At 45.3% G+C, this 26,857-nt stretch overlaps 1 protein-coding gene across 1 annotated transcript; it reads left to right on the forward strand.

Annotated features, from left to right (window-relative positions):
• The first annotated feature begins 3,416 nt into the window (after nucleotides 1–3,416).
• Nucleotides 3,417–22,877, forward strand: MARCO (macrophage receptor with collagenous structure). The gene is made up of 17 exons (XM_050916732.1): nucleotides 3,417–3,531; nucleotides 4,756–4,857; nucleotides 6,264–6,494; nucleotides 7,462–7,497; nucleotides 8,763–8,834; nucleotides 8,930–8,962; nucleotides 9,888–9,980; nucleotides 10,065–10,118; nucleotides 11,307–11,342; nucleotides 11,685–11,783; nucleotides 12,808–12,897; nucleotides 13,031–13,096; nucleotides 15,803–15,838; nucleotides 15,990–16,091; nucleotides 19,155–19,190; nucleotides 20,254–20,451; nucleotides 22,729–22,877. Exons 1-17 carry the CDS (start codon nucleotides 3,417–3,419, stop codon nucleotides 22,875–22,877), a joined length of 1,548 nt encoding a protein of 515 aa, XP_050772689.1.
• The last annotated feature ends 3,980 nt before the right edge of the window (nucleotides 22,878–26,857 follow it).

Here is a 26,857-nt window from a genome sequence, read left to right on the forward strand (position 1 = left end):
TGACCAGGAGTACTGCAAAATCTCATCAGGTAGTTAGGAATCCTATAGTAATGTTTATCTTCTAGTCCCATTTTACAGTTGTTTCTTAAATGTGCTCGTGTTTTAAAACGTATTGTTAAATAGCTTGTTAGCCGATAACGAGTTGTAATGCTCTTGAATAATGGAAGGCATAAGCATTTGCCATTCGTTTGCTTTCAGGATCCACTTTTGTAATGTTGATTCGATGAGACCTGTTGTATTTGAATTTGAAAAATAGGGAGTTTTGTGATTCTCAGCAGACGCAGCCTTTGGCAAATCACTTTCTTATTACGTTTCTCTATCACTGTCGTCCCAGTTGCAAGGTCTGATCAGCATTCTCCTTCATCTAAAGATCCGTTTGTGCCCTGTGGCCCTTCTCTTATTGTCATTTCTTATTTAAGTAATTACTTAAATGCCTGATGCTGCTCCCATTAGGCTAAACTTTCACAAAGTAATGTACTAATGCATTAGTACTAGCAGAGATGATGTGAACTTCCTTGGAGTGGTTTGGGTGAAGTTCAGTGAGTAATCAGAATGCCTCAGCAGTTTCATATTTGCGGATAAGATTTGTCCTTTTGTAGGTAACCAGGAGCTCTCAGCACAGATCAACCTGGTCTACACTAAAGAGTTTTACACTGCTGGTCACCGGTGGGGGCCTGACTGTAAATAAGGCTCCAATGGCTGGACACATTTTTCATTGCCATGTTATTTAATCCTCGGTTCTGCATTGTAGAGGGGAGAGGAGAAAAGGAGCAAAGAGCCTTCCCCAGTATATCACAAAGGAATGAAACAACCACTCTATAGTACAGCCTGGAAGACCACACAAACCTCCCATAAATGCAAGTAGGGTGGTGGATCTGGAAGGTTGGGAGGGCAGAGCCAGACAGCAAGGAGGAGCTGCCTGCTCCCTTCCAGAGCCTTTCACCACTTCATGTAGCTACACACCACAGAGTAGATGCAGCCTGTTTTTCACGGCAGCATGTAGCTATGTGTACCCTACATGCCGCTGCAAGTGTAGACAAAGCCTAAAGGGAGGGTATAAGAGAAATCAGCCCTCCCAGCTTTCTCTACATACTCCTTTCACTTTAAATCCACCCCAGTGATCTTCAGGTCCCCTGCTCTGACCTGCTTTGTTTTAGGGTATGTCTACACAGCAGATAAAAGTGTGTTCCTAACTTGGGTTAAAAAGGCAGTGAAGACACAGCAACTCAGCTTTTAACTCAGGTTGGCAGCTTGCGTTCAACCCCAATCTCCTCTATAGTCCTATTCAAGAGTCTAACCTTAAAGGAATTAAAGGGTGAGTTGTGATGTCTTCACTGCTATTTTACCTTGAGTTAGCTAACTCAAGATAAGAACACATCTTTTATTTGCAGTGTAGACATACCCTTACATGTTCCTGTTAGTGCCTTCCCCCAATCATGCTCATTTTGCGCACTTACTAAATGTCATTTCGGTGCAAGCTACACTGTTGTGTTAACACTCAACACTTAGCCCTCTATCCCTAAGGAACTGATCCTGAAGTCTGTGTTCAACCAATCATCATATTGGCTTCAGTTGGAGTTTTACCTGCACATGGGCTGGCCACTTAGGCTTCAAATGCTGCACAGTGCTAAGTGTAAGCGGGGGAATGGTCCCGCTATTGTGGGGAACTTTCCTGGCTTCTGCACTACCCCGGTGAAGTGGGCGAGCGAAAGGATCTGAGTCCTCGCTCCCACTTCCTTTACCCAGAGGCCTCCCTGCCCTTGAGGACTCCCCTTCCTCTCTCCTGTCTGGCAGAGTCCTCGTAACCCCAACAAGGCTGGGCCCAGGATTCCTGGGGGGGGCTCAACCCCCAACCCTGCTGTGGTCACCCAGGACAGGGGCTAGGGTGTCCCCACTCCGGGGTACTCTCTTTGCACTGCGCACTTCCCTGACCCACTGGTCACATCATACAATTTAAAGCAAATACAAGTTATTTAATTAACAATTAATTTAAAAAAAGAATAAGGAAAAATGGGAAAGGTTAAAGGAAAACACATCACCCCGCTCTGTGGCAAGGACCATCACAGTGTCTCTGGACATCAGGGCACTTCACAGTCTGTTCCTTGTAGGTCCCAGGCCTCCTTCTCAGGCCCTGGCTGTGCTGCAGGGACGCTGCGGGTTGGACATTTGCTCTGACGGTGGCCACACACTCTCTTAGGCTCTGGGTGGCAGGACCCTTCTCCCCTGTCACCCCTGCTCTGTCAGGGTTATGATCCCCCTCCAAGTCTGGCCTGCAGGGCCTCTTGGCTGAGGCGTCTCCCTGTGCTGGGCCCACTGCCCAGGGTCCCCCTCGCTTTCCCCAGCTGCTCCCCGCACCCAGCTCCAGTCCCAGGTCCAGCTCCACACTGCCTCAGCACGGCGGCTGCTGCTGCTCTGCCTTCAGCTCCCTTGGCTGCTTCTCTGGCCCCTCTGGCTCCAGTTGCTACAGCTCTGCTCCCAGGGCACGTCTGCTCTGCAGGCTGCTTCTGTGACTCTTTCTCAGCTTTCACCTGCTTCCTGGGCTGCTTGTCTGACCCTCTGGCTCTGGTTGCTGCAGCTCTGCTACCAGGGCAGGTCTGCTCTCTCTGGGCTGTGCTCTGGCTTTTTGGGCTGCAGCTCTGCTCCCAGGGCAGGTCTGCTCTCTCTGGGCTGTGCTCTGGCTTTTTGGGCTGCAGCTCTGCTCCGAGGGCAGGTCTCCTCTCTCTGGGCTGTGCTCTGGCTTTTTGGGCTGCAGCTCTGCTCCCAGGACAGGTCTGCTCTCTCTGGGCTGTGCTCTGGCTTTTGGGGCTGCAGCTCTGCTCCCAGCAATTTAGCTTAGGCCTCCGCTCTCTCCTTAGCTCCACCCCACTCTGTCTGACCCAGGCAATTTCAGCTCACAGGGAGGACAGGACCCACCCTGGCCTTCTGTCTCTTTGATTAGCCTGCCTGCCCTGTCAATCAGGCTGACCTGGAGCATTGGCCTCTTGCCATTGTTCCTAGGGACTGTCAGTCTCAGGCTCCTGATTTCCCATGGATCCCTCCCTTTTAGTGCTGGGAGCTAGCAACCAAACACTCTCATTGAATGTTAGTAAGGGGGCAACAGTCCCCTTACATAAGCAACTCTTAGCGGTGTTGAGCATTCACTATTCTTATTGAGTTCACCTTGCAGGATCAAACTGCAGGGCCCATCCAGATTATGTTCTAATGTAAGCACAAGGGAGAAGCTAAACATCTTAGTTATAGGATTTTTGAGGAACTGATCCAATTACCATATCAGAAGTATCTTGCAAGTCTAGAAAAATCGAGTAAATCAGAATGCATAGCAGCTGACATAAATTCAGCAGATGAAGTAGAAAGTTCCTTATTTCCTCGGTGTCTCTAATCTGACAGGACTCTAGGTTAACTATAAAAAATTCACCATGGAAAATCCAAAGAATTACAATGAAGATGGAATTTCGAATTTTACCAAAATGTTCACACTGTCAGACAAGATTAGGTTTGCTTCATCTGGTACCACCACATTTGACCTATACGGTAAAGTACTTTTATTGCTTAATTAAATAGATTTATAAGTATTTAGGCTGATCTGTGAAGAAAATAGCTGATCTATTTGCATTACATATGCAATGCCTTTTTACTATGACTTTTGCTCCTAAATGTATCTGAACATTAAAAAAGAGATGTATCTGGGACACATCTCTTCCAGCCAAAAATGCTGAGGAGATAGTCTCCAGCAAATACTAATAATTTTTTCTTCCAGTGTTTTTTAAATAAACTAAATACATTTCCATTGTGTAAAATTTCAATGCCTAAAATATTTCAGAGATTCAAATCACCAAAAGCTAACCAAAAATGTACATTTATGAATTGCAGGTGAATATAAAAACACTGTTGCTGACTTAAAACAATTCTACTGTAACATTAATGAAGATGATGCTCCTTTTAATCATTATGACTCAGCATCATACACTTTGCTAAACTCAGTTAAGGGCACCTGCCATTGGCCATTGTCGGAAGACAGGTTACTGGGCTAGATGGACCTTTGGTCTGACCCAGCAGGGCCATTCTTATGTTCTAAGTTTGCCTGGACTTACAGCCTGTACAATCCTAGCACTCACTGCATTAAACTCCTGTTTAACTAAGAGTTTAAAAATTGCTCACAGGATCATGTGCTTCTGGATTGTTTAGTGTGTGCATATGGGGACAGAATAGCCGTTTTGAAGAACAATTGTTCGAAAGTTCGATTTTTTTTTTAACACTGTAGCTTCTAAAATTAAAGCTCTTCCACAGGACTGCCTCCCCTTTTAGTACCAACAGTGTTGTCCAGCTGTAACTCTGTGTACAGTGCCTTCTATTACAGGAATCTTCCTGAGCTTCTGTTCTTATGTTGTCAGAGCCTTGCCCCGCCACTGTGAAAGGCTTTCGCAGTGGGGAAAGGCTCTGGCAAGGGGAGGCGACGGAGAAAGACTCCAGGAGCTCCCCACTGCCAGACCCTTTTCCTGCTACTTTCCCGGTGCCAGAGGTTTTCACTGTTGCATGTTGCTACACATTGTAGTGTGCACACAGCTTCCTTTTCCCAGCAGCTCCATGTACCCTACATGCCCCTGCAATTGTAGATACGGCACGTGTTTCAAGAATGGTACAGATATTTTATTTGCACAGGATTGGCCAAAGAAATGTGTGTGCTGTAAATGAACAGAGGATATCACGGTGAACACGATTTGAAAGGATGTTTGTCTTGTTTCTGCTGGACTTTAGAACCGCACAGCAAGAAGAAACCTTCTGCATGCTGTGTTTGGACTGCACTGGCAATCTACATAATGACGCTAACTCTAGGCCTGGGACTATTAGCGCTTAAAGGTAATTACCCTAAGGCTACAGTAAATAACCATTTACTATAATTACCCCAAGGTTACAGTAAATAACTGTTTAGTATAATTACCCCTTGAATTCAAAGATGCTTGTAATGGTTGACAACATGGTTGTGCCTGATGCTTTTGCAATACACCATCCTAGAGGGCTGCATGCTTCAATAGGCTGAGCATACTGTACAGACCAGGGGCTCTGTGCATCCCTCCAGTCGCTGCCTCAGCAAGCTCCTGTATGCCACCCTTCCACCCCTCTATTTCAGGGACTCCCTGCAACCCCAGTCCACCTCTCCTCCATGCCAGGGGCTCTGTGGGTTCCCCATCCTCCTCTCCCTCTAGTGTCCCCCCATTCTCCCATCATACCCGGGGCTCTGTGTGCCCCATACCACTGTTCCTCATTCTCCTCTTCATTCTCCCCATCCCCACCATGGCAAGAGCTCTGTGTGCCCCCCCTTCCCTCTCTGTCATATGCCAGGGGGCTCTTCAAGTCCCTTATTTACCCTTCCTCCATACCATTGTCCCACATTCCAGAGTGCTTTGTGTGTCCACCATTCCTCAGTTCCCCCTCCTTCCCTCCATTCTCATATCTTTTCTTTCTGCCTGGGAGAGTCCCCCTTCGCTCAGCCAGTTAAGGTAGTGTGATGATTGGTGTATTATAAATAGACAGCTAGGTAGACTATTTAAGCATTACCCTGCTAATATCCAAGAGCAATCAATATCACTCCTATAAACCGTTGTTATGCCCATCTGTCACTCAAGGCTGGTTCTGAAAGAGTACACCCAGGAAGGGTGTGTTTACAGGGTGGGGAGAGTTTTATTCACATTCTCTCCTCATGCCAGGAAACTGATCTCTGTTTCAGGGGGGTAAGGGATGAGTGCCATGAAGAGCAGAGGATAAGGACACTTTCCTTCAGTTCCTCAGAGAAACTTCTGGAGCACAGTAAATGATCCTGAGCACTCTAAGAAGGAAGGCTCCCTCTATTAGCAACTGTTGTTTTCCCCAGATGCACTTTAGATATGTTACATATCTGGCCACATATCCAGGCATATGTGGCCCCTGGGTACAATAATGAAGGGCATACTAAAAATGCCTACATAAGTCAATGAGAGCCAATGGCTCTGTCTGCACTACAAGTTAGGGATGTATTGCCCTGCTCAATGTACTCTCATTGAGCTAGCATGAGTACAAACACCAGTGCAGCCAGATTAGCAGCGGAGGCATGGCTGAGCTGTGCCCAGTACCTCTGCCCTGGTTTCAGGTCACATTCTACCTGTCCTGCAAGAAAGAAGTGACTGTTTTACAGGAACTCAGGGCTAGTCAACAGGAATTACCCTATAGAGCAGGGTGATAGAAGGAGATTAAGAATATGTATTTCATGATGCCTTCCATTTTCCCAGTCTTTAACATGCAGGAGGAAATACGCAAACTCCAAAGAGAAGACAACTCTCATTTAGCAGAGGTACTGGTCAGCCCCTTCTACAATGAAACTCTTCAGGAGAGAAGCTTTTACAGAAAGAACCCCAGAGGTGAAGAACCATTGATCGAAAGCTTAGAGGAGGAAATCAACACCATTAGGGTCAGCAACCACCATTTATGGATGAGGATGAACAATATCACACTGGCTGCAGGTATCTCTCTGCTGCACCTTATCTTTTTGACTGTCATATTTGGTGCATAATCTGAAAGCCTGATAGTGCTGTACAAGCAATACAAGAGTCAAAGCCTCTTTAAATATAAAATGCACAATTCAGTGGTCCCTATGGGAAACTCCAGCTTTCTTCCCTAAGATTGAAGGGGCGGGGCGCAGATCCTCAGCTCATGTAAATGGTGTAGGTCCATTAACTTGACTTATTATTGTGGATGGTCCAGTGGTTAGGGCACTAGCCTTAGGACTTGAGACCTGGAGTCAGTTCTCTGCTCTGCTACAGCCTTTCTGTGTGATCTTGGGCAAGTCACTTAGCCTCTGTGTGCCTCAGTTCCCCACGTGTAAAATGGGGATGACAGTCCTGCCTCCCAGGAGTGTTGTGAAGGTAAATACGTTAAAGATTGCAAAGTGCAGTGCTTTGAAATCTACTGAGGAAAAGCACGATGTGAGAGATAGGCATTGCTACGAAAATATAATAATACTTAAGGAGCAACCAGGAACAGGGCCTCATTGTGTAAACACAGAGCAGTAGACAGTGGCTGCCACAAAAAATGAACAGAGTTATGACGATCTGTCCCAGCTGAGGATCTGGCCCTCAGAACTGGATAAGATTGTGTATAGGGTGGAAGTATGGAGCCCAGGTTGGCATATCCCTTTGTGGTCCCACTTTGTTGCAGCTAGATTCTATTTCCTGTGCTGAAATGGGCATGGGCTGCCTGTGCCCAGTCCCCCGACCCAGCACACCCACATAATGTTGCTCAGACTTTTTTCAGGCCTCTCTAGGACTTCTAGTCTTATAGACTCATAGACTTTAAGGTCAGAAGGGACCATTATGATCATCTAGCCTGGGAGGGTGACATTTTCAACTCAGAGCTAAATTTGTTAACTTACTGTTCAATCAACAATTGGGTGGTGACTGTTTAAAAATACACATCAAATATCCATTTCAGGGCAACTTGGAATCAAAGGAGAGCCTGGTCCTCCAGGTAAGTAAATACTTGAGCAATGAACAGTTTCCCCCCTCTCTCCCCTTCCCTTCCCCTGTTCTGTGCAGAATCGGAAGTTAGATTTTGGAACCCTATTCAATAAGTCATTTGGGCCCCGTTCCTACAAAGATGTAATTACCGTGCATAATTTTATGCACATCAGTGGTCCCATTGAAGTCAAGCTCCTCCCACACCCCCTTGCATGGCCTGCTGGGAGTCTGGTTTTGGTGCAGAGTGTAGACCTTGTTCTCTGGATACTCCCCATTCTGAGCAAGTGAGTGAGGAGAAGCTGGGAACTAGTAGAATCTCAACTCTGTCTCCTCTCCCCGCTGCTGCTCATTAGCCAGGGTAGCTGGGCAGACATGATGGGAGAAGTAAGTTGTATTTTATCAAGAGCTTTATTAGTAACTTACTTCTTGAACCTGGATGGGACCAGGGAGGAACTGATGGGAACCGGATGGGAGCCACAACTGCAGAGTAGTTTCACAGCACCTTTTACTACAGGCTCAATCTAGTCCGCAACAAGTAATTCAACATGTCAGTTTTCCTATGTGAATAATGTGTGATCCTACAAAGTGCTGAGCAGCTCCCACGTCGCACTATGGGCCTCAGCCTTTCATAGGATTGCACCCCAAATTCTGACACTTGTTCTTGCAGTAGAATAGCTGAATAAGGTCCTCATGCATTTCCCTTTGAAGACAATGGAAATTCATCCGTTGACTTCAGTGGGAGTTGGATTGGGCCCACTGAGTTGAGTGGGAGGGTTTGCACATGCTCAGGATCAAGCCCTAAAACTCCCCCGGTGTGAAGATTACTTCTCCTAGATGAATTCACGTGGCATTTTAAGAGATACTCTGCTTCCCTTTTGTAACATTGACTGTCTGTTCCTCAATCTCCCCAAGACTTATACTTCAAACTTATACTTTTAACTAGTGCCTACAATTGCAACCTTTTTTCTGAACCAAGTTATCTCTGCCTGCCGGAGATGAAGGCTTTATTCTGTTCAATTCAGGTGACAAGGGGGAGAAAGGAAGTCAAGGTGAAAAAGATTTCAAGTTTTCAAGTGCTTACTCCTCCTTCTGGTTACATGCTGAAATATACACAAGGCCAGATTCTCATTGGTGTAAATTAGCATAATTCAATTGCACTCAATGGAGTTATGTCAGCTTACACCCATCTGAGGGTCTGGTTCTAGTTATGGCCACATCCTGGTCCACAGCCTTTAATTTACACTTGTCCTTTATGCTGTCAAATCCATCTTTTAGGAGGAAAAGGTGAGAAGGGAGACATGGGTCTACGAGGACCAGCTGGAAGCAAAGGAGAACCAGGGTCACCAGGTAAGCAAATAACATAAAACTCAGAGAGGGGTGGGGACGTATTTAACAATGTAGACAAGCAGAGGAGAACAAAAGTGGATGTATTTGTATTTTAGGTATTGGATTTCCTGGGGAGAAAGGAGAGAAGGGTAAGTCATGGAAATGAACCCTCCCTTGCATCTTAAGAACAAATAGAAATAAAAATGCCCTGATTCTCAGACTTTCCATTGGCTCTTTGATTTTGGGTACTAAATATGGATTGAGATAGCCAACGTTAAACGCTTCAGATGTGAACATTTTGGCCACTGTTTTTAAACCTGAAAGGGGTTTTAAGCACATGCTTCCCACTGCAAACTCTGAGAATGTGAACATATCCAGTGGGGCCCCTGGAAAAATGGGCACCCTGCGCACCTGTTCTGCCCGCTCAGTGGTCCTGCCAGGGAGTGGAGGAAGCCCCTGCACCCCAACCCTGCTCCCTGGCAGGAGTGCGGGGGCATGGCGTGGGAGAGGCCACTTCCTCTAGCCCAGGGCCCCACGAAACTGTAATCCACCTCTGAACACGTCCCGTGCATTGTTGAGGAATGTCCTTTATAACCCCTGTGATGTTTCCTGCATTTCACCACATTCACTTGTAGAAAACAAACAGATAGGGGTGGTGAGCTTCTGTAGATGTAGGTTTTGCGTGTGTCTTGCAGTTAGTTTACTTGTTTGGGAGCTTGGTTTCAGTTTTCACAACAGGGCTGCCTGGGGGGGGGCAAGTGGGGCAATTTACCCCAGGCCCTGCAGGGGCCCCCACGAGAGTTTTTTGGGAGCCCTGGAGCGGGGTCCTTCACTTGCTCTGGGGCCTCCAGAAAACTCTCTCGGGACCTGGGGCCCCAGAGCTTCTTCTACTCCGGGTCTTCGGCGGCAATTTGGTGGCAGGGGGGTCCTTTCATCCGGGGACCTGCCACCGAAGTGCTGGGTCTTCGACGGTGGAGGCCTCCTGCCGCCGAAGACCCCAGGCCCAGTGAATCCTCTGGCCGGCCCTGCTTCACTAAAGAATCAATGTTAATTTTTTGCCAATTCAATTTCAAGGTAATCCTGGAGAAAAGGGTGCTGAGGGTCTTTCTGGCCCTGGGGGTACTCAGAAAGGGGAGAAAGGTTCATCTGGAAAGGATGGAACTCCAGGTACTGAGTTACTAACCTTTACAGTCACTATACAAATGTTATCCTACATAATGCTCAATCCACATATTTCCTTTGATATTTCAGGGATACCTGGAGGAGTAGGAGCTCCAGGTGCCAAAGGAGACACGGGAGAAGCAGGTAAGAAAGGATTAGTAGCAGCACCTCCTCAAAAGTAAACGAAGAGCTAAGCAAAGAACTGAATACACAAAGTTTGGTAAAACCAGGACACGCACCAGCAATCTGAGTGATTTACATAATGTTTTATGGGTCATAAGTCATAACTGGACTGTAACTTAACTTTCTGTCTCAGAGATGACAGTCCTGCTGATAGAGCCACACTGATACTACATAATTTGATCAGCCTCTGCTCTATGCACACTAAAATATGTATGTTGTAATCAACATACGATCCAGTTATCCTATGTGTCCTGTTCCTGGAGACCTAGTCTTCAGACCAGATTCTGGTCTCATTTACACTAGGATAAATTGGGAGTAACTCCGCTAAAGTGTATGAATTTATTCCCAATTTTTCACTAGTGTAAATGAGATCGAAATACGGCCTTTCATTGGGATTAAATCCTGGAGCTATTGCACAGCCTAAATGGTACATGCTGGGGAAGGAATTATCCCTCAGGCTGTGCTTTGTGCTCGCAACAGATGTAGTTCCCTGGTCGCTGCCTTGGTTCTCCATTTAGGACCATGGCAAACCATAGATTGACCAGGTTCTCCCTCATCCCTCCCTTCTCCCACGGCTCCTAGCTGGGGAGCAGAATGCTCATGCACATCAGATGTTCCTGACATGCAGGGAGATTGCTACCCCCTGCTTGGGGACTCCAAGCCTTTCTGCACTGGAATCGCACCAGTCTCACTAGGTAAGGGCCCCTGCAGCCAGTCAGGCAGCAAGGCCGTTCTGCTGCTCCCCCACCTCCTCCATCCGTGGTGCTTGTCTATGTTTATGCCAAACAAGCATTTTAAGCATCAAGCATCTGTGTCTTCCTTGCTGTGCAGCATGACTTACAACAATGAAGTACTACTTCAGGCCAAATCCTGCAGTTCGCTACCTATACATTTCAGTGCCTTTTCAGGGAAAAATTCACACAGACCTCAGTCTATGAGCCAGGACAGCAGGATTTGGCTCATAGACAGTTGGACCAGTGTCGCAGCTAGTGTAAATTAGCATAGCTCCAGTTATGTCAGTGGAGCGACTGTGTCTATTTACACCCACTGAGAATCTGGCCCAATACCCATGGATTGTCTGGGCTCAAAAATATCTACCTTTCATGTCCATTAATTGTTATTATTAATAGGTACTTATTGGGATTTCAGGAATAGAAGGACCAAAGGGGACAAAAGGAGACCAAGGTAATGCATTTCCTTCACTGTGCTGCTGCTATGGATTTTGCTCTCAGCCAAACCTATGTAAATCAGGAATAACTCCATTGAAGTTAGCAGAAATAAACCAAAGTAAAGCCAGTGAATGAGAATAGAATCCAGCGGACAGTACTGAATTTACACAGAGAGGCCCAAATTTGGCCCTCGGTGACAAATGTCTATTTCAAAAGTAACTGCACTGTCATCTTCGGAATCACTCTGGATCTACAAGAGCAGAATTGGACTCTTATATCGGTATTGCATTTTGTAGTGTGTGTAATGGGTCTTTCATGGGATGTTCAAAGCATCAGAAGTTTGGTATTTTTCATCCAGGTTTAAGAGGACCACCGGGTGAAGATGGAAGTAAAGGGGACAGGGGCCTCGCTGGTCCAAAAGGTGAACCAGGAATGAAAGGGGATAGGGGGCCTACAGGTAAGACAATTTGCTTATTTTTACCTATGCAATTTTAACAATTTCACATGCCTTCCTAGTTAAGTCTTTTCCGTTTACAGTGTAAAATGTATTATTACTCTGTGAGTTGTTTCCACAAAGATTCAGATATCTCTGACCATGGGGTTACCAGTCTATAAAGAGATGGGATGAATGAGGTTATTTGCCTTATTTGTGGGGTGCCATTTTGTTTCTTGCTATGTCAGTGCACCAAGGAGGGTGGTCCTCCAGAAATGCTGACTCAGAGTAATGAGCTTTTATATTCTCTTTTGAGGATATGTACATGTAATGAAAGAAGCAGGTATTTAATTATCAGTACATCCCTGATTATAGCAGTGGTGTTTACAGAAGGATTTATATGGTATAAACTAATACAATACAATTTAAATGCACAATCACGTGCAGGTTTGGTTGGTTAGAGTGATAGAAAAGCTTGCCTCTGAGTGGTTTATATCCCATATAAGCTAGAGTTTTGTGTAAGTTAAACAGAAGAATTAGGCAGGGTTTCTCGCCTGTGTAACTTGCATTACATTGGTATTCATCAGCCACGTCTGAGATGTGGACAGGGAGAATGAGCCGAAGACAGGGTGGAGAGTGGAAACAAGGGGAAGTGGTACATATGAGTGGAGAATGATGATTATACACAGAACATTTGGAACTGTAGCATTGCCGCTCTGCTGGTGTACATCAGTAGGGTTCCATTTATTTAACAGAATTCCACTGATTTGCACCAGCTGAGGGTCTGGCTCATAAATGGCAAAACAGATCTTAAAAAATTCAAGGAATCTTGGGAAAATGCTGGAACAGAAAAGAGAAGGAGGGGATTGCAATCACTTCTGAAATATTTTGTTGCATTCTTTTGTATTCTGTCATAAGTATCTTGATTACCAACTGAAAGCGTCAGATCGAGAAATGCAGACCCAGGGCCAGATGCTGATGCTGTTAGAGCGACACAGATTTGACTCCAAACCTTTGCTTCACACACATTCATTGTATTGTTAAATAGGTCTTCAAGGAAGTAAAGGTGAAGTGGGTGAGAAGGGAGAGATGGGCCCCAAAGGACCAACTAATGCTCCTGGAAACAAGGGAGATGCAGGTTAGTCAGGTTAAATGGTAAGTTAATAAGGCAGAAAGCCAAATCTGGCAGGGGGCTGGTGGAGAAGAGGGGAGATGCATGTTTAATGATTTGTACAAATATCACTAATGCTAACACCAATATTGTATTGTAGGTAGAGTGGGTGCACCAGGGCTTCCAGGGCAGAAAGGAGAGGCAGGTAAGCCAGTCAAAAAGAAAAGTTTCTGGTATTGGTATAACACTGATCTCCCTTAAAGGTGCATTTCATTGAAAAAGGGCAGGTATGCAGCTGGTGCAAATCGGCTCTAACTTAATCGAGGTCAATTAACAGCTGTAGTGGATTGGCCCTGAAAGTCTAATTTAAAAGAAAATCAAACCCACCATCATTGTAACTGAGAAATGTCCATTTGTCCCAATTACCAAGGAAGAGTATTATAAACACAACAACTGCCCTCCCTCCAATCCCTCAGCAAGCTACATACACCTCCAGACTTGAAGAGTAATTCCACTGAATTCAATCAAGTTACACTGGTGTAAAACTGCTGTAAATGGATGTAAGTGAAAGGAGAAGGAGGATCTTTTGTTCTATATTTTTCATAGATTTTTAAAGTCAGGAGAGCCCATTACGACCATCTTGTCTGACCTCCTGCATATATAGGCAATCACAGTCCAGAGCAACTGCACCTCTGTCTCCCCTTGGTGGTTCAGCAAAGGCATCCACTCTCCAGCTTCCAGTTCCCCAGGCACTGCCTTTCTGGTTGGAGACCTGCATCTCTCTCCCTTCTGACTTGGGTATTCCCAGGCTGCACACTTCCTTGCCTTCACCGTGTATTTCTCAGCACAGCCAGGTTGGCCAAGGACACCAGCTTGTTTTTTCGTCAGAGACTGATAACAGAATGATGATAACAGCACTTCCTATGCGCGCCCACTTTATTCTTAAGGAATAATGCATTGCAGAGAAAACACATTAAAACAATAAAAGAACCTACGCGCATGCTAATAAGTTTAACAGAATTAATCTCAACCCTAACATAGATTCTGCAGGGTCAGTACTTCCAACCCTACCTGAAAGATTGGGGCCCACTGTGGATTAGGGGTCCAGTCCATTTGCTGGATCAGGAAAAAGGCCATACGCCAGTTTAAAACCAGGTTATTTATTCAAAAATCCTTCCTTTGCCTATCAGTCCCTGAAGAATCTAGGTTGAACTGGTATACACCAGGGTGGTGGGGTTTCTTTACAACCTGAGTGAATTTGTGTAATCACCCCCAGCTGTATGAAAATACATACAATTCCACAATAATACACGCACCATTGCATTTTTAATACAAGGAATTCAAAGATTTTAAAACTAATTCAATAAGGTTGAACTTCATTCAATAAAGTTTATTTACAATATTGCAGGAAATTGTCAGTCTGTTACACGGGTCCCAGAATTTTAGCCAGTAAATCCCTTTCTAATCCTCTAAGGCCAAGTTCACCATAGTATTACTCCACTTTCACACCAGTTTCACTCCACTGAGGCAACACCAGTGTCAAACTGGAATAATGCAGTGGTGATTCAGGCCCCTTTTGTCTAATTCTAAATTCATATGGTGTCTCCTCTGCTTCGTGGCCTGACTCATCGTGGCATTTAGATATGAAGATATGGATACTGAGTATAGCAACAGTTTCACACTATAGTAACTGCATGGAGCAGGAGTTGCTCCTGATTTAGCCCAGTGTAAATGAAAGGCAAATCTGTCCCAGAGTACCCTGGAAAAATTGCCACATAGGTAAATGCTTTCTGTCTATGAACATTTCCCCTTCGGGTGTATATGGATGGAGTGTTCTTTACCCCTATGCAAAGTCCTTCTAGCAGCTGCTATCCTTTCTCTGGGCTTTGTGAACTATCTTACAGAATTATATCCCTTCGCTAAAATTCTATGGGATGACTTAGAAAGTCTATAGAAAAGATCTTTTCTGTTAACATCTATAGATTTTTAGAGCAATTTATATAGAATCCTATTAAATTTCCATAGAGCCCTAATTTATTTACAGGGCTATATTCTGTGTGTGTTTACAGGGCTATATTCTGTGTGTATATAGCCATATTCTCCTTTTGGCTCTATACACATCGCTCCCATTGAAGTCAATGTGACCCAATGTGTATGCATCCCAGGGCAGAATTTGACCTAAATTTTGGAAAGTGCTTTGGGATCCTTCAGATTGAAATGCAGTATGGACCTGATTCTCCACTGCCTTTCGCTTATGTACGCTCGTTTACACTCTGCAAAGTTTTACACTCTAAAACGGTACCACTAGTGAAAGCGAGTGGAGGATTCCAGCGTGGAAGCAATTAGACCCACTTTGCTCTCCCTCTGCAAAGGAATAGAGGATCCGCCCCTCGAGAAATGTTATATTACTTTGGTTCCTTTGTAGTTCTTTGTACTTCGCTTTTGTCGTTCAACTTTTAAGGCCTGAATGGAGAAGTTGGTGCCCTGGGACTTCCTGGTTTAAATGGCATGCCTGGTCAGAGAGGGGAGAAGGGTACATAGCTACCAGCATTTTGAATTTAGTAAAAGAATATCCTGCTAGGTATTTTTTACCCATGCACCCCAAATCTCCTTCCACTGACATTAATAGAGCTACTGTGCATTACCCCAGCTGTGTATCTGGCACATAAGGTATGTCAATTTCTGTATGTTGTCAACGAAAGGTCCACTTATCCTCTAAGATTCGATCTGAAAACCCAGTCTTCCTAGGTTAATAAGCTCTTATTTTAATATATTGTACATGCCTTATCCGCTTCGTTAACCATTAGCTAGAGAACCAAAGGGCCTTCCCATCTTCATTAATTGAAAAGTTGACTATAAATGTAAGCTTGAGGAAGCTTAAAAGTGTGAAAATATCTGTTTGACTTATTTATTTTGGTTTTGATGATCTTAGGCATTCCAGGAGCAAAGGGAGAACAGGGAGATTCAGGTAAAGCACTTGCTGTAATAGATGATTACACAATCGGGTACTTTACACGGAATGTTTCACTGACTTTTGAAGGTGATTGCCTGTAATACTTGTCATGCTCTTTTCTTCAGAAATTGACAAAGGCATCAGCTCTCTGATATTTTCCACCTAGGGTCTAGAGGCCAATATGATGAAAGCAGGCGGTATTTTGGCATTCCAGGTCCAAAAGGTGAACCAGGAATGAAAGGCACCAAAGGAGACATGGGACCTAGAGGTAAGACTGTCTCTCAAGGTTTCTGATGATTCACTGGTATGTTTTGCATTGTGTGTGTATTAGGAAGTTGCAGTAGTAGTTCCATGGTTAAGCTTGCTGCTAGCTCTCCATTATAAACCTGATTTTTCAACCCCACTACCAAGTTCCCACACAAGGAAACCAATCTTCCTGACATTTTGGATGCTACCTCATAGTATCATCTTTCTGGAAATCTTGGTAAAAATTATGCAAAGGGTTTTAAAGTCATGAGGCCAGATTCTCTGGTCCAGCCACCTTTATGTTCCCCTGGTTGCCAGTGCAGTTCATTACACTTCATTTCTGCTCCCTTGTATCATTTCAGCAGAGACACCTTGCAAGGCACCTCTCCTCTGTAACTTACATGAAATTAAGCATTCAACAAAATCTATGCATCTGCATGCAACGAGGCGTGACCATAAAGGGTTGCAATTGTAATAAGGAAAGGGAAAGATTGACTGACTGGAAAAAAACATTTCAAAAGTGATCAGTAAAGTTAGGTGTCATCATGAGACTGGCCTACAGACACCCATACCTTGGAGGACCAGCAATTGTACCAGCATTGCAGTAGTAGTATTTTGGCAATAATGCCCAGTTCTTGAACAATTCCTGTGTGACTCTGCATTAGACACAAAGACATTTTCTTTTAATGTCACTCATCTATGTTGTCTTGTTTTATAAATTTGCCTCTTGGACAAGTGCATTTCAGTGCAGTCATTACAGGGAAAATTTCATTCACTGCTTGCATCTGAGCTGAGATATTTCTTTCGGACGCTACATTAAGGCAGTGATGCAGCATGGGATTCTGTGCCAAACGTCTGCCTTTCGTTGTTTTCTTCTTTCTTTCTAGATTCTAACTGGCCCCTGCAACATAAAGGGATGTGACCCCCTGCTTACCTTTCCCAGATCATAACTCTGTATACAGGGGAGGAGGGAGGAAGCGGTGGGCAGGTAATGAGTGGAGGAGATCAGGGACTTGATAGGGCCCTGGTTCCAAACCCCAGCCAGCTAGCAAAGCTGTGCTGGCCCAAGAAGAGGGACTATCCTGCAACCTGTGAAGTAAATTACTCCCACAACCCAAGGAGCAAAGAGGAAGCCTGAGGAGGAGAGTCACAGTTCCTCCCTGGCCTGTTTCTGGGGTAGCCCAGCTACACTATTACTTTACACAGGCTCAGTCCAGCCCTTATTTATTCTGGTGGCTCCAGCACCAGTGCAGCTGCTAACGTTGGAGGCTTTTTTTTATCCATAGCTCACGCTTTGCACAGGACTGAAATATATTTTCTTCCTTGCGTGAAACTCCGAGGTCTCCAGTTGCCCAAAAGTGGCTGAGACAGCAGCTTACGTGGCCCAGAAGTATCAACACAGAACATCAATGTGGGCAGATAGCCCTAGAGTGAGACATCACTCCACTTCACTGTGACACTAACCAGTCTCTGCCCACTGCCACTCTAGACTGAGGCTGTATCTTTGCTGATGAACTAGATATAAAGTGCCCCCCATCCAGCCAGTCTTACACATGCAAAACTCCCAGTGAGCTCAAATTGATTTGGTCCCAGTCAGAACAGTGAGACTGGATTGTACCTTTAGAACTGATTTCTGAATTCACTCCTGGCATGTAGTTGAAATCTGCTTAGGCCACACTCGACTCAGCTGCCAACATGCAGCCAGGTAGTTTTGGATTTCTCCTGCATCTGATTCTGGTTAATGATGCAGAAAACACACCTACCAGATTACAAAATAGGTTGTGAATGTCCTTTTATATATTTATCCTTTATTAAAAGGAAGAGTTTTATATTTAGTGCTTTTAGCAAAAGAAAAAGGATGGGAAACTTTTTTTTTTAGTCCATTTGGGATTCCTTTGTGCGTTCCAATTAATCTACCCTTTAAGAGGGCCCAAGTGGCATTGTGGTGTCAAGAGACCCAGCTCCTATTCCTGACTCTGCCACTAACTTCTTGTTTGACTCTGTATAAAAGTCACTGAGACCCAGATCCTCAAAGGTATTTAGATGCCTAATTCCCACCTTTCAGTGGGAGTTAGGTGCCTAAACACCTTTGAGGATCTGGACCGTTCCCTCTCTTTGCCTCAGTTTCCCCACATGTAAAGGGAAGGTGGTGGTCCATTTTTTTGTGTGTGTAGGTTTTTTTTAAATTAAATCATTGAAGTCCTTAAAGCATTTTGCAATCATAGAATCTCAGGAGATCATCCAGTCCAACCCCCTGCTCAAAGCAGGACCAATTCCCAGACAATTTTTTTTTGTTTTCTTTTTTAACCCCAGTTCCCTAAATGGCCCCCTCAAGGATTAGGCTCACAGCCCTGGGGTTAGCAGGCCAATGCTTAAACCACTGAGCCATCCCTCCCCAAAGTGTCAATAATTATTATGCACATTTATTGTTGTTGTTGGGTTTTTTTAATTGTAATATAGTAGCAACTAGAGATGTGAACTGAGATTGCGGCCCCTTGTGCGAGGTTCTGTGCAAACACACAGTGAGAGACAGCACCTGATAGCAAACCTCTGGTCAAATTAATTGCTGAAGGCCATTTGATCATAAAATAGAGAAAGGGACTTCTATATTTTGAAAAGAACATAAGCAGCTGGAGGTTGTTTGTAAATGTGTGTTTTAAAAACACAGTTTTAAAAATGTCTACTCTGGAGCTGTTTTTATAACATTTAAAATATGTATCATATGCATGGCAGGACCAGTAAAATACTGTCCACTTAATATAACAGAATTCTGCACACTGACGTATATTCACCATCACAGGACCTTTTCACCAGTGTGGTGCATTGCGAGTACTTTGCAGTGCATAATACGCCTGCTGCTTTTAACATGCTGCTATCACGAGCTCCAAAGCTGTCCCAGGGGCTTAACCACATCAGGGATTTAATTCCAGGAGTACATTTCAAAGTCTAAATGTGCGAGAGGGCTGGAGTTTTCTTTGAACATTTGCATGCATCCCTGATCAACACAAGTATAAGACATAATGGTAATTGTTATACTTTACCTTGCAAGTGTGTCTAATGATTGTTTTTTTAAAATTTGGAACAGGACTGCCAGGGAGCAAAGGTGACAGGGGTGAACCAGGTACTGGACATTTATCTCATTTCCATAGCTTGCCCTGTAACACCAATACTATATAGAACGCAATGTATGCCCAGGACACATGCTTAACTTTGACTATTTGCATAGTCCCAGTGATGCCAACAGAACCTCCCACGTGCATAAAGTGAAGCAAGTGTTTAAGAGCCTGCAGGATCAGGCTGTCAGTCACACTTCTGAAGTAACTGCACCTCTGAGCCCTTCCTGGGTCTACTCAAGGAGGCCTTTCACCATCACCAATCTCTGGGCAGGGACCTCCATCACTCTTCCTGCTGAGCAGGGTTGTTCAGTTGCAACCTACCTCCCTGCAATGCCCTTGCTTATCCCAGCAGGTCTGACTAGTGTCCAGCTTCTGTGCTTTGTTTTCTCTCCAAGGACTATGTGCCAGTGGTTATGAGTAACCAACAGCTCTCTCAGAGCAGTACAGAAACAACATATAAAACAATAAAAGGTCTAAACGCATAATTAAGCTTACCAGTGGTCCTCCGTGACATCCCTGCATGTTTCTGTCCTTCCATGGGGTTTGATACCGCCACCCCCTTTTTGGACAAACGGTCAAGCCCATTTGTGGCCTCAGAATGAAACCTGTCTCTTTATACGCCAGTCTCCTGGGTCTCTTGAACACAGTCTGAATCAGTGTATGCAAACCACCACAGAGAGTGGTACTTCTTTGGAACTGTTTACTGGTCCCAGGGACTGCAGTAATCATACCCCACTGTTTTTAGTTCTTGGAGGAGCTGCAGTAACCCTCCTTATTGGAGTAGAATACAATCCTGAGCCCACAATAATGCATATAACCTGTACAAATAACAGGCCTAAATTTGATTCAATAGTCTCAAGCTATGCCTGTGTTCATCATGTCTACCACAGGGTCCTGAACTGATCAGATTTTTGCTACAACAGCAACCTGTTTTCCATGTAGCCATGTTCATTTAGGTGTGGCCATTCATTTGTGTACTTAGGTTTAACACTTTATTCTTCTGTGTCATTTTTTCTTATGCAAACGTCTTATTTTCCTTGTGTATAATTGGTGCAATTATTTCATAACCACCTAATCCATCAGTGGAAATCTACTCCGACTCCAAGATAAGGCTCGTTGGAACAGCTAAGAAGGGCCGTGTTGAAATTCTGTACAAAGGGAAGTGGGGAACAATATGTGATGATAAATGGGACAAAAAAGATGGAACCGTGGTCTGCAAAATGCTGGGATATAGTCATGCAGTTCGCGTCATGACAACACCCGCAAGTAAGTTAATAACTAATCACCCAAATCACCAATTACATTCCCGATCCCAAATTGTGATCTGTGATTTTATATAGTGTGGCTGGTGTTCGGTGCAAGATTCAACATTTACAGGGACAGTATTCATGGCCTCCTGGCACCCAAGCCACTTACAGCCAGGCATTCAGATACAGAGCTGAAATTTTTTCAGTCCAGGGTGCCACACTTGTTCGGTGCCACTCGCACAGGATTTTTGCTCTTCACAAATTCTTTGTGAAGTCCTGAAATTCTTTCCAAGTGCAGGATCACAGTCTAAGGTTGTACACAATATATGGTTTCTTGAGATACTTGCATTCTCAGGTGAGCTGCATGGGCTTTCCAGACATGCTGCCTCAGAGGATAACTCTAGAATTTCCATTCGTGCCTTTTATCTCCCTACCACTTGCTGTTTCTATTTCCTGATAGTCAAAATAGCCACCTACCCCAGTGGCCCCCGAAAGAGAAATTATGATGGTCCAGACCAGAGGCAACCCATGCCTTCTGATGCGGGGCTTGGAGTCAAGGCAGCCGGCTTCAGCAGTGTCACTGAGCATGCTCAGTCTGTGTGATCATGCTCAGTGTGAGCCAAATCTGGGGGCCACCCCCACACATCCCTTCTGGTCCAGACCCTGCCACTCTTACTGAGACAAAACTCCTACTGCAGTGAATGGGTGTTCTGCTAAAGCAAAGAGGGCAGTACCATAACCTATAGAATAATCACCCAGCAATCAAGAACTTACAGAACAGTTGTATGGAAGTGTTCTGGGGCAACTGGGCACGAACCATTCAGATACACGGATGGTCAACAGAAGCAAAGTGTTTAGAGATTTCTCTGTTAAATAGGATTGTTGGGATTAGTGCACATATCCCTGATTTGAGACGATCACTGGAGTGAATCATTATAATTAAACCCTTATAAAGAAAACCCTTCTATCCTCCACCCACCCTCAAGTTTTACCCACAATCTGAACCCGCTCAACTTTTCCAAAGTTCACAAAAGTTCACTTAATGTTGTTTCCTCTCTGATCTCTCATTTCCATGTGCCCCTGCACTTCCTACTTCTAGCCAAAGCTGGAAGCAGAAGTGCCACAATAGTGTTAGAAAGTCTGTTCTTGCAAAATTTCCAGCCCAGTTTTGCAGATCCCAGAGAGTAGAAATCGTTTGGATGAAACCATCCAACCTAAAGCTCTGCACTGTCTTAGCTATGCCCTATATTAGTGGCAAGCAGGGCCAGCTCCAGGCACCAGCGAAGGAAGCAGGTGCCTGGGGATGGCCAATAGAAAGGGGCAGCACTCCACCCGTTATTGGGGCGGCACGTCCGGGTCAGTGGTGGCAATTCGGCACCTGGTCCTTCAGTCACCCGCTTCAGTCTTTGGCTGCAATTCGGCAGCAGCTCAATCGGGTTTTTCTTTTTCTTTTTTCTTCGCTGCTTGGGGCGGCAAAAAAGCTGGAGCTGGCCCTGGTGGTAAGTGTAATTCTCTGCAGTGGGGTACCCAAAGGCCTCTTAAGTAAGTGTTACCCCTTCCATTTGGAAGGGACTATGGGCAATATGTGCAGCAAAGTGCATGAGATTCAAGCTGAGAGACCACCTCCAACATGTCAGGTGACAACTTCGACTGCAATCTGTCCAGCTCCTTCCCCTCCTGTGTTTTGTTTCAGGAGTTTGTTATGTATTCCTTGGGGGGAGGGGGACTTGTTCTGTTTTTCACTGGTAACAAAAGACAGGATTGTGACCTGCTCTTACCAGGACACACACGGTGGTAAAGGTGCACCAGGGAAGGCTTCTTCCTCACTCTGCACTGTGAGCCAAAATGGACATAACCTGTACAAAGAGTCCTTTCTTTCCATCTGAGTTAGCTGCACAGTGGGGCACTGAGCATGGGACGAGCAGCCTTTGCTGACCCACCGTTCCCATGCGCCTACAGATGGGTGGAGGGAGGGCAGGAATATATGAAGCTTTGACTCCACCCTTCAGTGCACCAACCCACAATGCCAAGCTGGCGTGAGAGGGGAAGTCAGCTGCACTCAGTAAAAGGCTGCAATAAGTTACTTTCTCTTGGGGCCAGGGCCTCCTCCTGGGTTGACACAGGTACCCAGTCCTGACACAGAGCTGTGCCTTAAGGCTCAGTCTAGCCCTAAGGGAAGTGTGAAACCTAAAGAATGTCCTCTTTGTGATTCACATTACAGATTTCTTTGGTATATGTCTATTTCACATGCCCTACAGTGACTTATTTTGCCTTTTTTTTTTCTTTTTTTTTTAAGCACTCACCTTCCAAAAAGATTCTCATCCCATTTGGCTTGATAACGTGGAGTGCAGTGGAACAGAAGCCTCCATTTTTGACTGTGAAAAAACCGACTGGGGGGAACACAACTGCAGCCACAGCGAAGATGCTGGGGTGGAATGTGCCTAAGCCAGTGTAGAAATGGGCTTGATACACTGCTATCTGGCATAAGATGTCTTAATTCCATCAGTTCCAAAAGCCTGTGCTGCTGTTGTCTGTAACTGGGACTTGCTTCTTTGTTTCTGTGTTTATAAAACTGTTGGTTTCTTTACCTATTTTAAAAATATGCATTAACGAGGCAAGTAATTGTTCCTTAAATCTTTTAATAACCAGTAAGGCCAAGAGTAAACCAGGAAATCCAGTTGCCACTAGAGTGACCAGACAGCAAATGTGACAAATTGAGATGGATGTGGGGGGTAATAGGAGCCTATATAAGAAAAAGACCCAAAAATTGGGACTGTCCCTATAAAATCGGGACAACTGGTCACCCTACTTGCCACAAAACAATTATTGACAGAAAAGGAATGAAATACCCAAGTCATTCAAACACTTGTAAATCTTCGGGTAACCTGGTCAGTCTGGTATCCAGCAATCATGTGTTCTGCACAGAGTGGAAGGATAGTGGAAGTTAAAGCATAGAAGTAGGAGACTTATGCCCTGCACTCTTCCGAGCTCTTCTCTGGACCTCCTTCATGACCATGGCCAGGTCACTAAGGCCCAGATCCTTAAAGGTGAGAAGTTAGGCACATGAAAACCTTTGAAGATTTGGTCCGTAACCTCTCTGTTTCTCAGTTTCGCAGTCACTCAATCTATTAAACAGAGGTAATGATACTTACCTCTCAGGAGTATTAGGAAGACTGATTCATATTCTAGAGTGCTTTTAGATCCTTAGACATAAGGCTCTATGGAAATATAGAAATATATACAAATACAAAGCAGGAGCATGCATTAGCCACAGGACCATTCTGACAGGAAGTCACTGATGATGAAGTGTAAAGCTTGCAGAGTTAACTGTCCGACATGTAGATACATAATGGCTTCCATCCTTTACTGTCTGTTATACAGAGCCATGTCTGATGCATTGATTTTTATTTATACTGAGCACTTTCTTTCTTTTTAAGGATCCACAACACACTCCTGCACCATACATTTACATATTGTAACGTGGCGGATGAACAGTAGCACATACAGAGCTGTGTACAATATATCTTGCTTACAGGAATGTTACTTTAAAATAAGAAATTAGTTTACCAAAACCCTTTTCCTATGCTTTGATATTATTATGCAACCTTGGCTACATTTTTTTTCCTTAGTTGACTGTGGACTTTTCTTCTATGCAATAATACAGCGTCACATACAAAGTGAAATGTGTCTGGGCCATGCCACAAAGTTTTAGGACTGGTCCACACTACGTGGTTAGGCAGTTTATGTTGACCTAATTATGTTGGTGCCTACACTACAGCATTCCTCCCACCAGTGTAAGTGCCCTACTACACGGACATCACAAATCCTCCTCCACAAGAGGCGTAAGGCTTGTATCAGTGTAGTTAGGGTGATGCAGTGTCTGTGTAGACACTGCATTCCTTACATTGGCTATTGGCTGTCTTGTTAATTTCATGGCAGGAGCTATGAAATTGACAAGAAAGGCCTAGCTGCCTCCATGCCCTGGAGATCTGGGTGGCTGGACCCTGCTCCTGGCTGGGAGCCAGGGCAAGAAGCACAGGTGGCCTCCCCCAGTGATGAGCTGCTGAAATCTTAACAACCGGTTCCCTAGCAGGTCTTCGGCGGCACTTCAGCAGTGGGTCCTTCAGTGCCACTGAAGACCTGGAGCGAATGAAGGACCCGCCACTGAAGTGCTGCCAAAGACTTGGAGCACCACCTGGTGAGTACAAGCCCCACGTGTTTTTTTTATGTGGCTTTTTTTTTTTAGTCATCTCTGTCGGGGCCTCATCGAAATCTGGCCTCGCACTTCCTAAAGCTGGCCCTGCACATCAGGGTTGCAAAATTGTATCGGGGGCGAGGTAGGGAAGGCTGTGCCTCCCAAAAGAGCCTGTCCCCCACCCTCCGACCCCCATCCACATCCTGCCCCCAACTGCACCCCTCAGAACCCGCAACCCATCAGTCCCCCCTGCTCCTTGTCCCCTGACCACCCCTTCCTGAGACCCCCCACCCTAACTGCCCCTCAGGACCCACCCCCTACCCAACTCGCCCTGCTCCCTGTCCCCTGACTGCCCCGACCCCATCCACCACCACCCCAACAAACCCCCGGAACTCCCACACCTACCCAACCCCCCCATACTCTGACTGCTCCCCCAGAACCTCTGCCCCCTCCAACCACTCCCTGCCCCTTATCCAACCCCCCCTCCCAGCCCCTGCCCAGCCCCCTTACCATGCTGTTCAGGGCAATGTGTAAGGATGCTGTGCGGCCCGCTGGAGCTCGCAGCCCCCCACCCTTACCTTGCTGCTCAAAGTGGCAGGAGCTCTAGAGCCACCCAGAGCACTGGCGCCGGCAGCAGGGAGGTGCCAGCAGAGCTTAGAGACCAGACTCTCAGCTCCCCACGCTGCCCCTCGTAGGTCAGGGCAAGCGCTCCTGGTGAGGGCGTGCACCATTGACTCAAGGAGAGTAGTGTAGACATGCACCACCTCAGTAATTACTGCAGTGGCTGTAAGTTGACCTAATATAGGTTGACTTACATTTCTAGTATAGGCATACCCTGAGAGAGATCACGTCACAGAGGAGGAGCGGTTTCTGAGGCAAGGGGGAGTTGGTCCCCTGAACTCATGTAATAAGATTCTCTGGACCCAGATTCTTAAGCAGGCTCAGGCATCACCAGTAAGTGATCAGAATACACAACTCATTTCAAATTCGAAGAGTAGATAATTGGAGAGCAGGATGAGCCTTATGAAGAGAAGAAAATTGCTAATGTTTTCCAGTCTCCTTTCTCCTTAGTGTTGACTGATAGATCCAGTTTCTTTTCTCGGATCAGATTTAGTGGAGGCAAGGCACATGCGTCACCAAAAACAGGAGGCTGAAACCTCATCAGCAACAAGCATTCAAAAACTTGCTGTAGAAGCAGTGGACCATCCAAATGAGAGCAGTGGTGCATCCCACATAAATTAAGGGAGTTGGTCTGTCTCACCAGTGTGGTGAATCATGCTCCTTGGACTAAAGTAGCTCCTCACAGGGCTTCTGTTAGCAATCAGTGAATCTGTATTGTGTGATATTAATTCATCCATCATTTTGTAATAGCAAGCCACATGGATCAAGCCTCCCTCATTCTCTGCAATGAAGGGACTTACAAACAGTATCTGCGGCTTGTTGCCTTGGCCAATACCTCCTTGTCTTTGTGCTTTCTGATTTTGTTAATGGGACATGGGAGAGGGAGGTTCATCAACATGATCAGTCCAGATCCTGAGACTCTCACTCCATTTTACTCAGGCCAATTCCCACTGAAGGCACAGGCTCAGTGCACCTCCTGAAGGAATGGCTCTTATAGGACCCCAGCTGGAGTTTCAAGTTCCTTCTCCAAAGGCTGAATTCTCATTCAGGAGATTCCGCAGAGTCCAGGGCCAGGAGGCAGCATTGTGATTGTCTAGTCTGACCTTCTGTAGAACACAGACCATAGGGATTTCCTGTATTAAGGTTGGTATCTAGGCTTTGGGACTGCGCTCATCACCATTGTATCCAAGAGGTGTACATGTTTGTAAAGCTCTTCAGTTTCTGCTGTTAGCAAAGCAGACAGCTTTCCACATATGCCCAGACCTCAGTACACATTTACATGTGTCATACCTGCTCTGTGTTGGGTACGTGGGGTAGCAGTCAAACGCTGTTCCAAAAATAGGGTTAAAACTTTATCTTCAAGGCCTAAGCTCATGGTCTTCAAAGAAGTTCACACAATTAGTAGTTCTGGCTGTTTATATAGCACCAATATTGTTCTAGTGGGTGCTTCAGAGGCAACTATGAATACAAAGTCTCTGCCCCTGAAAGTTCAGCAGAGGTGGGGAGAGAGGCATAACAAAATCAAAATGATAAAATGATGAACCCTGCCTTTGTCAAAATGCAGCAGATATTTATTGAGGGGCATGTGTGATTGAATGATGGTATCCAG

Source organism: Gopherus flavomarginatus, chromosome 10 (assembly GCF_025201925.1).
Source record: "Gopherus flavomarginatus isolate rGopFla2 chromosome 10, rGopFla2.mat.asm, whole genome shotgun sequence".
NCBI lineage: Eukaryota > Metazoa > Chordata > Testudines > Testudinidae > Gopherus > Gopherus flavomarginatus.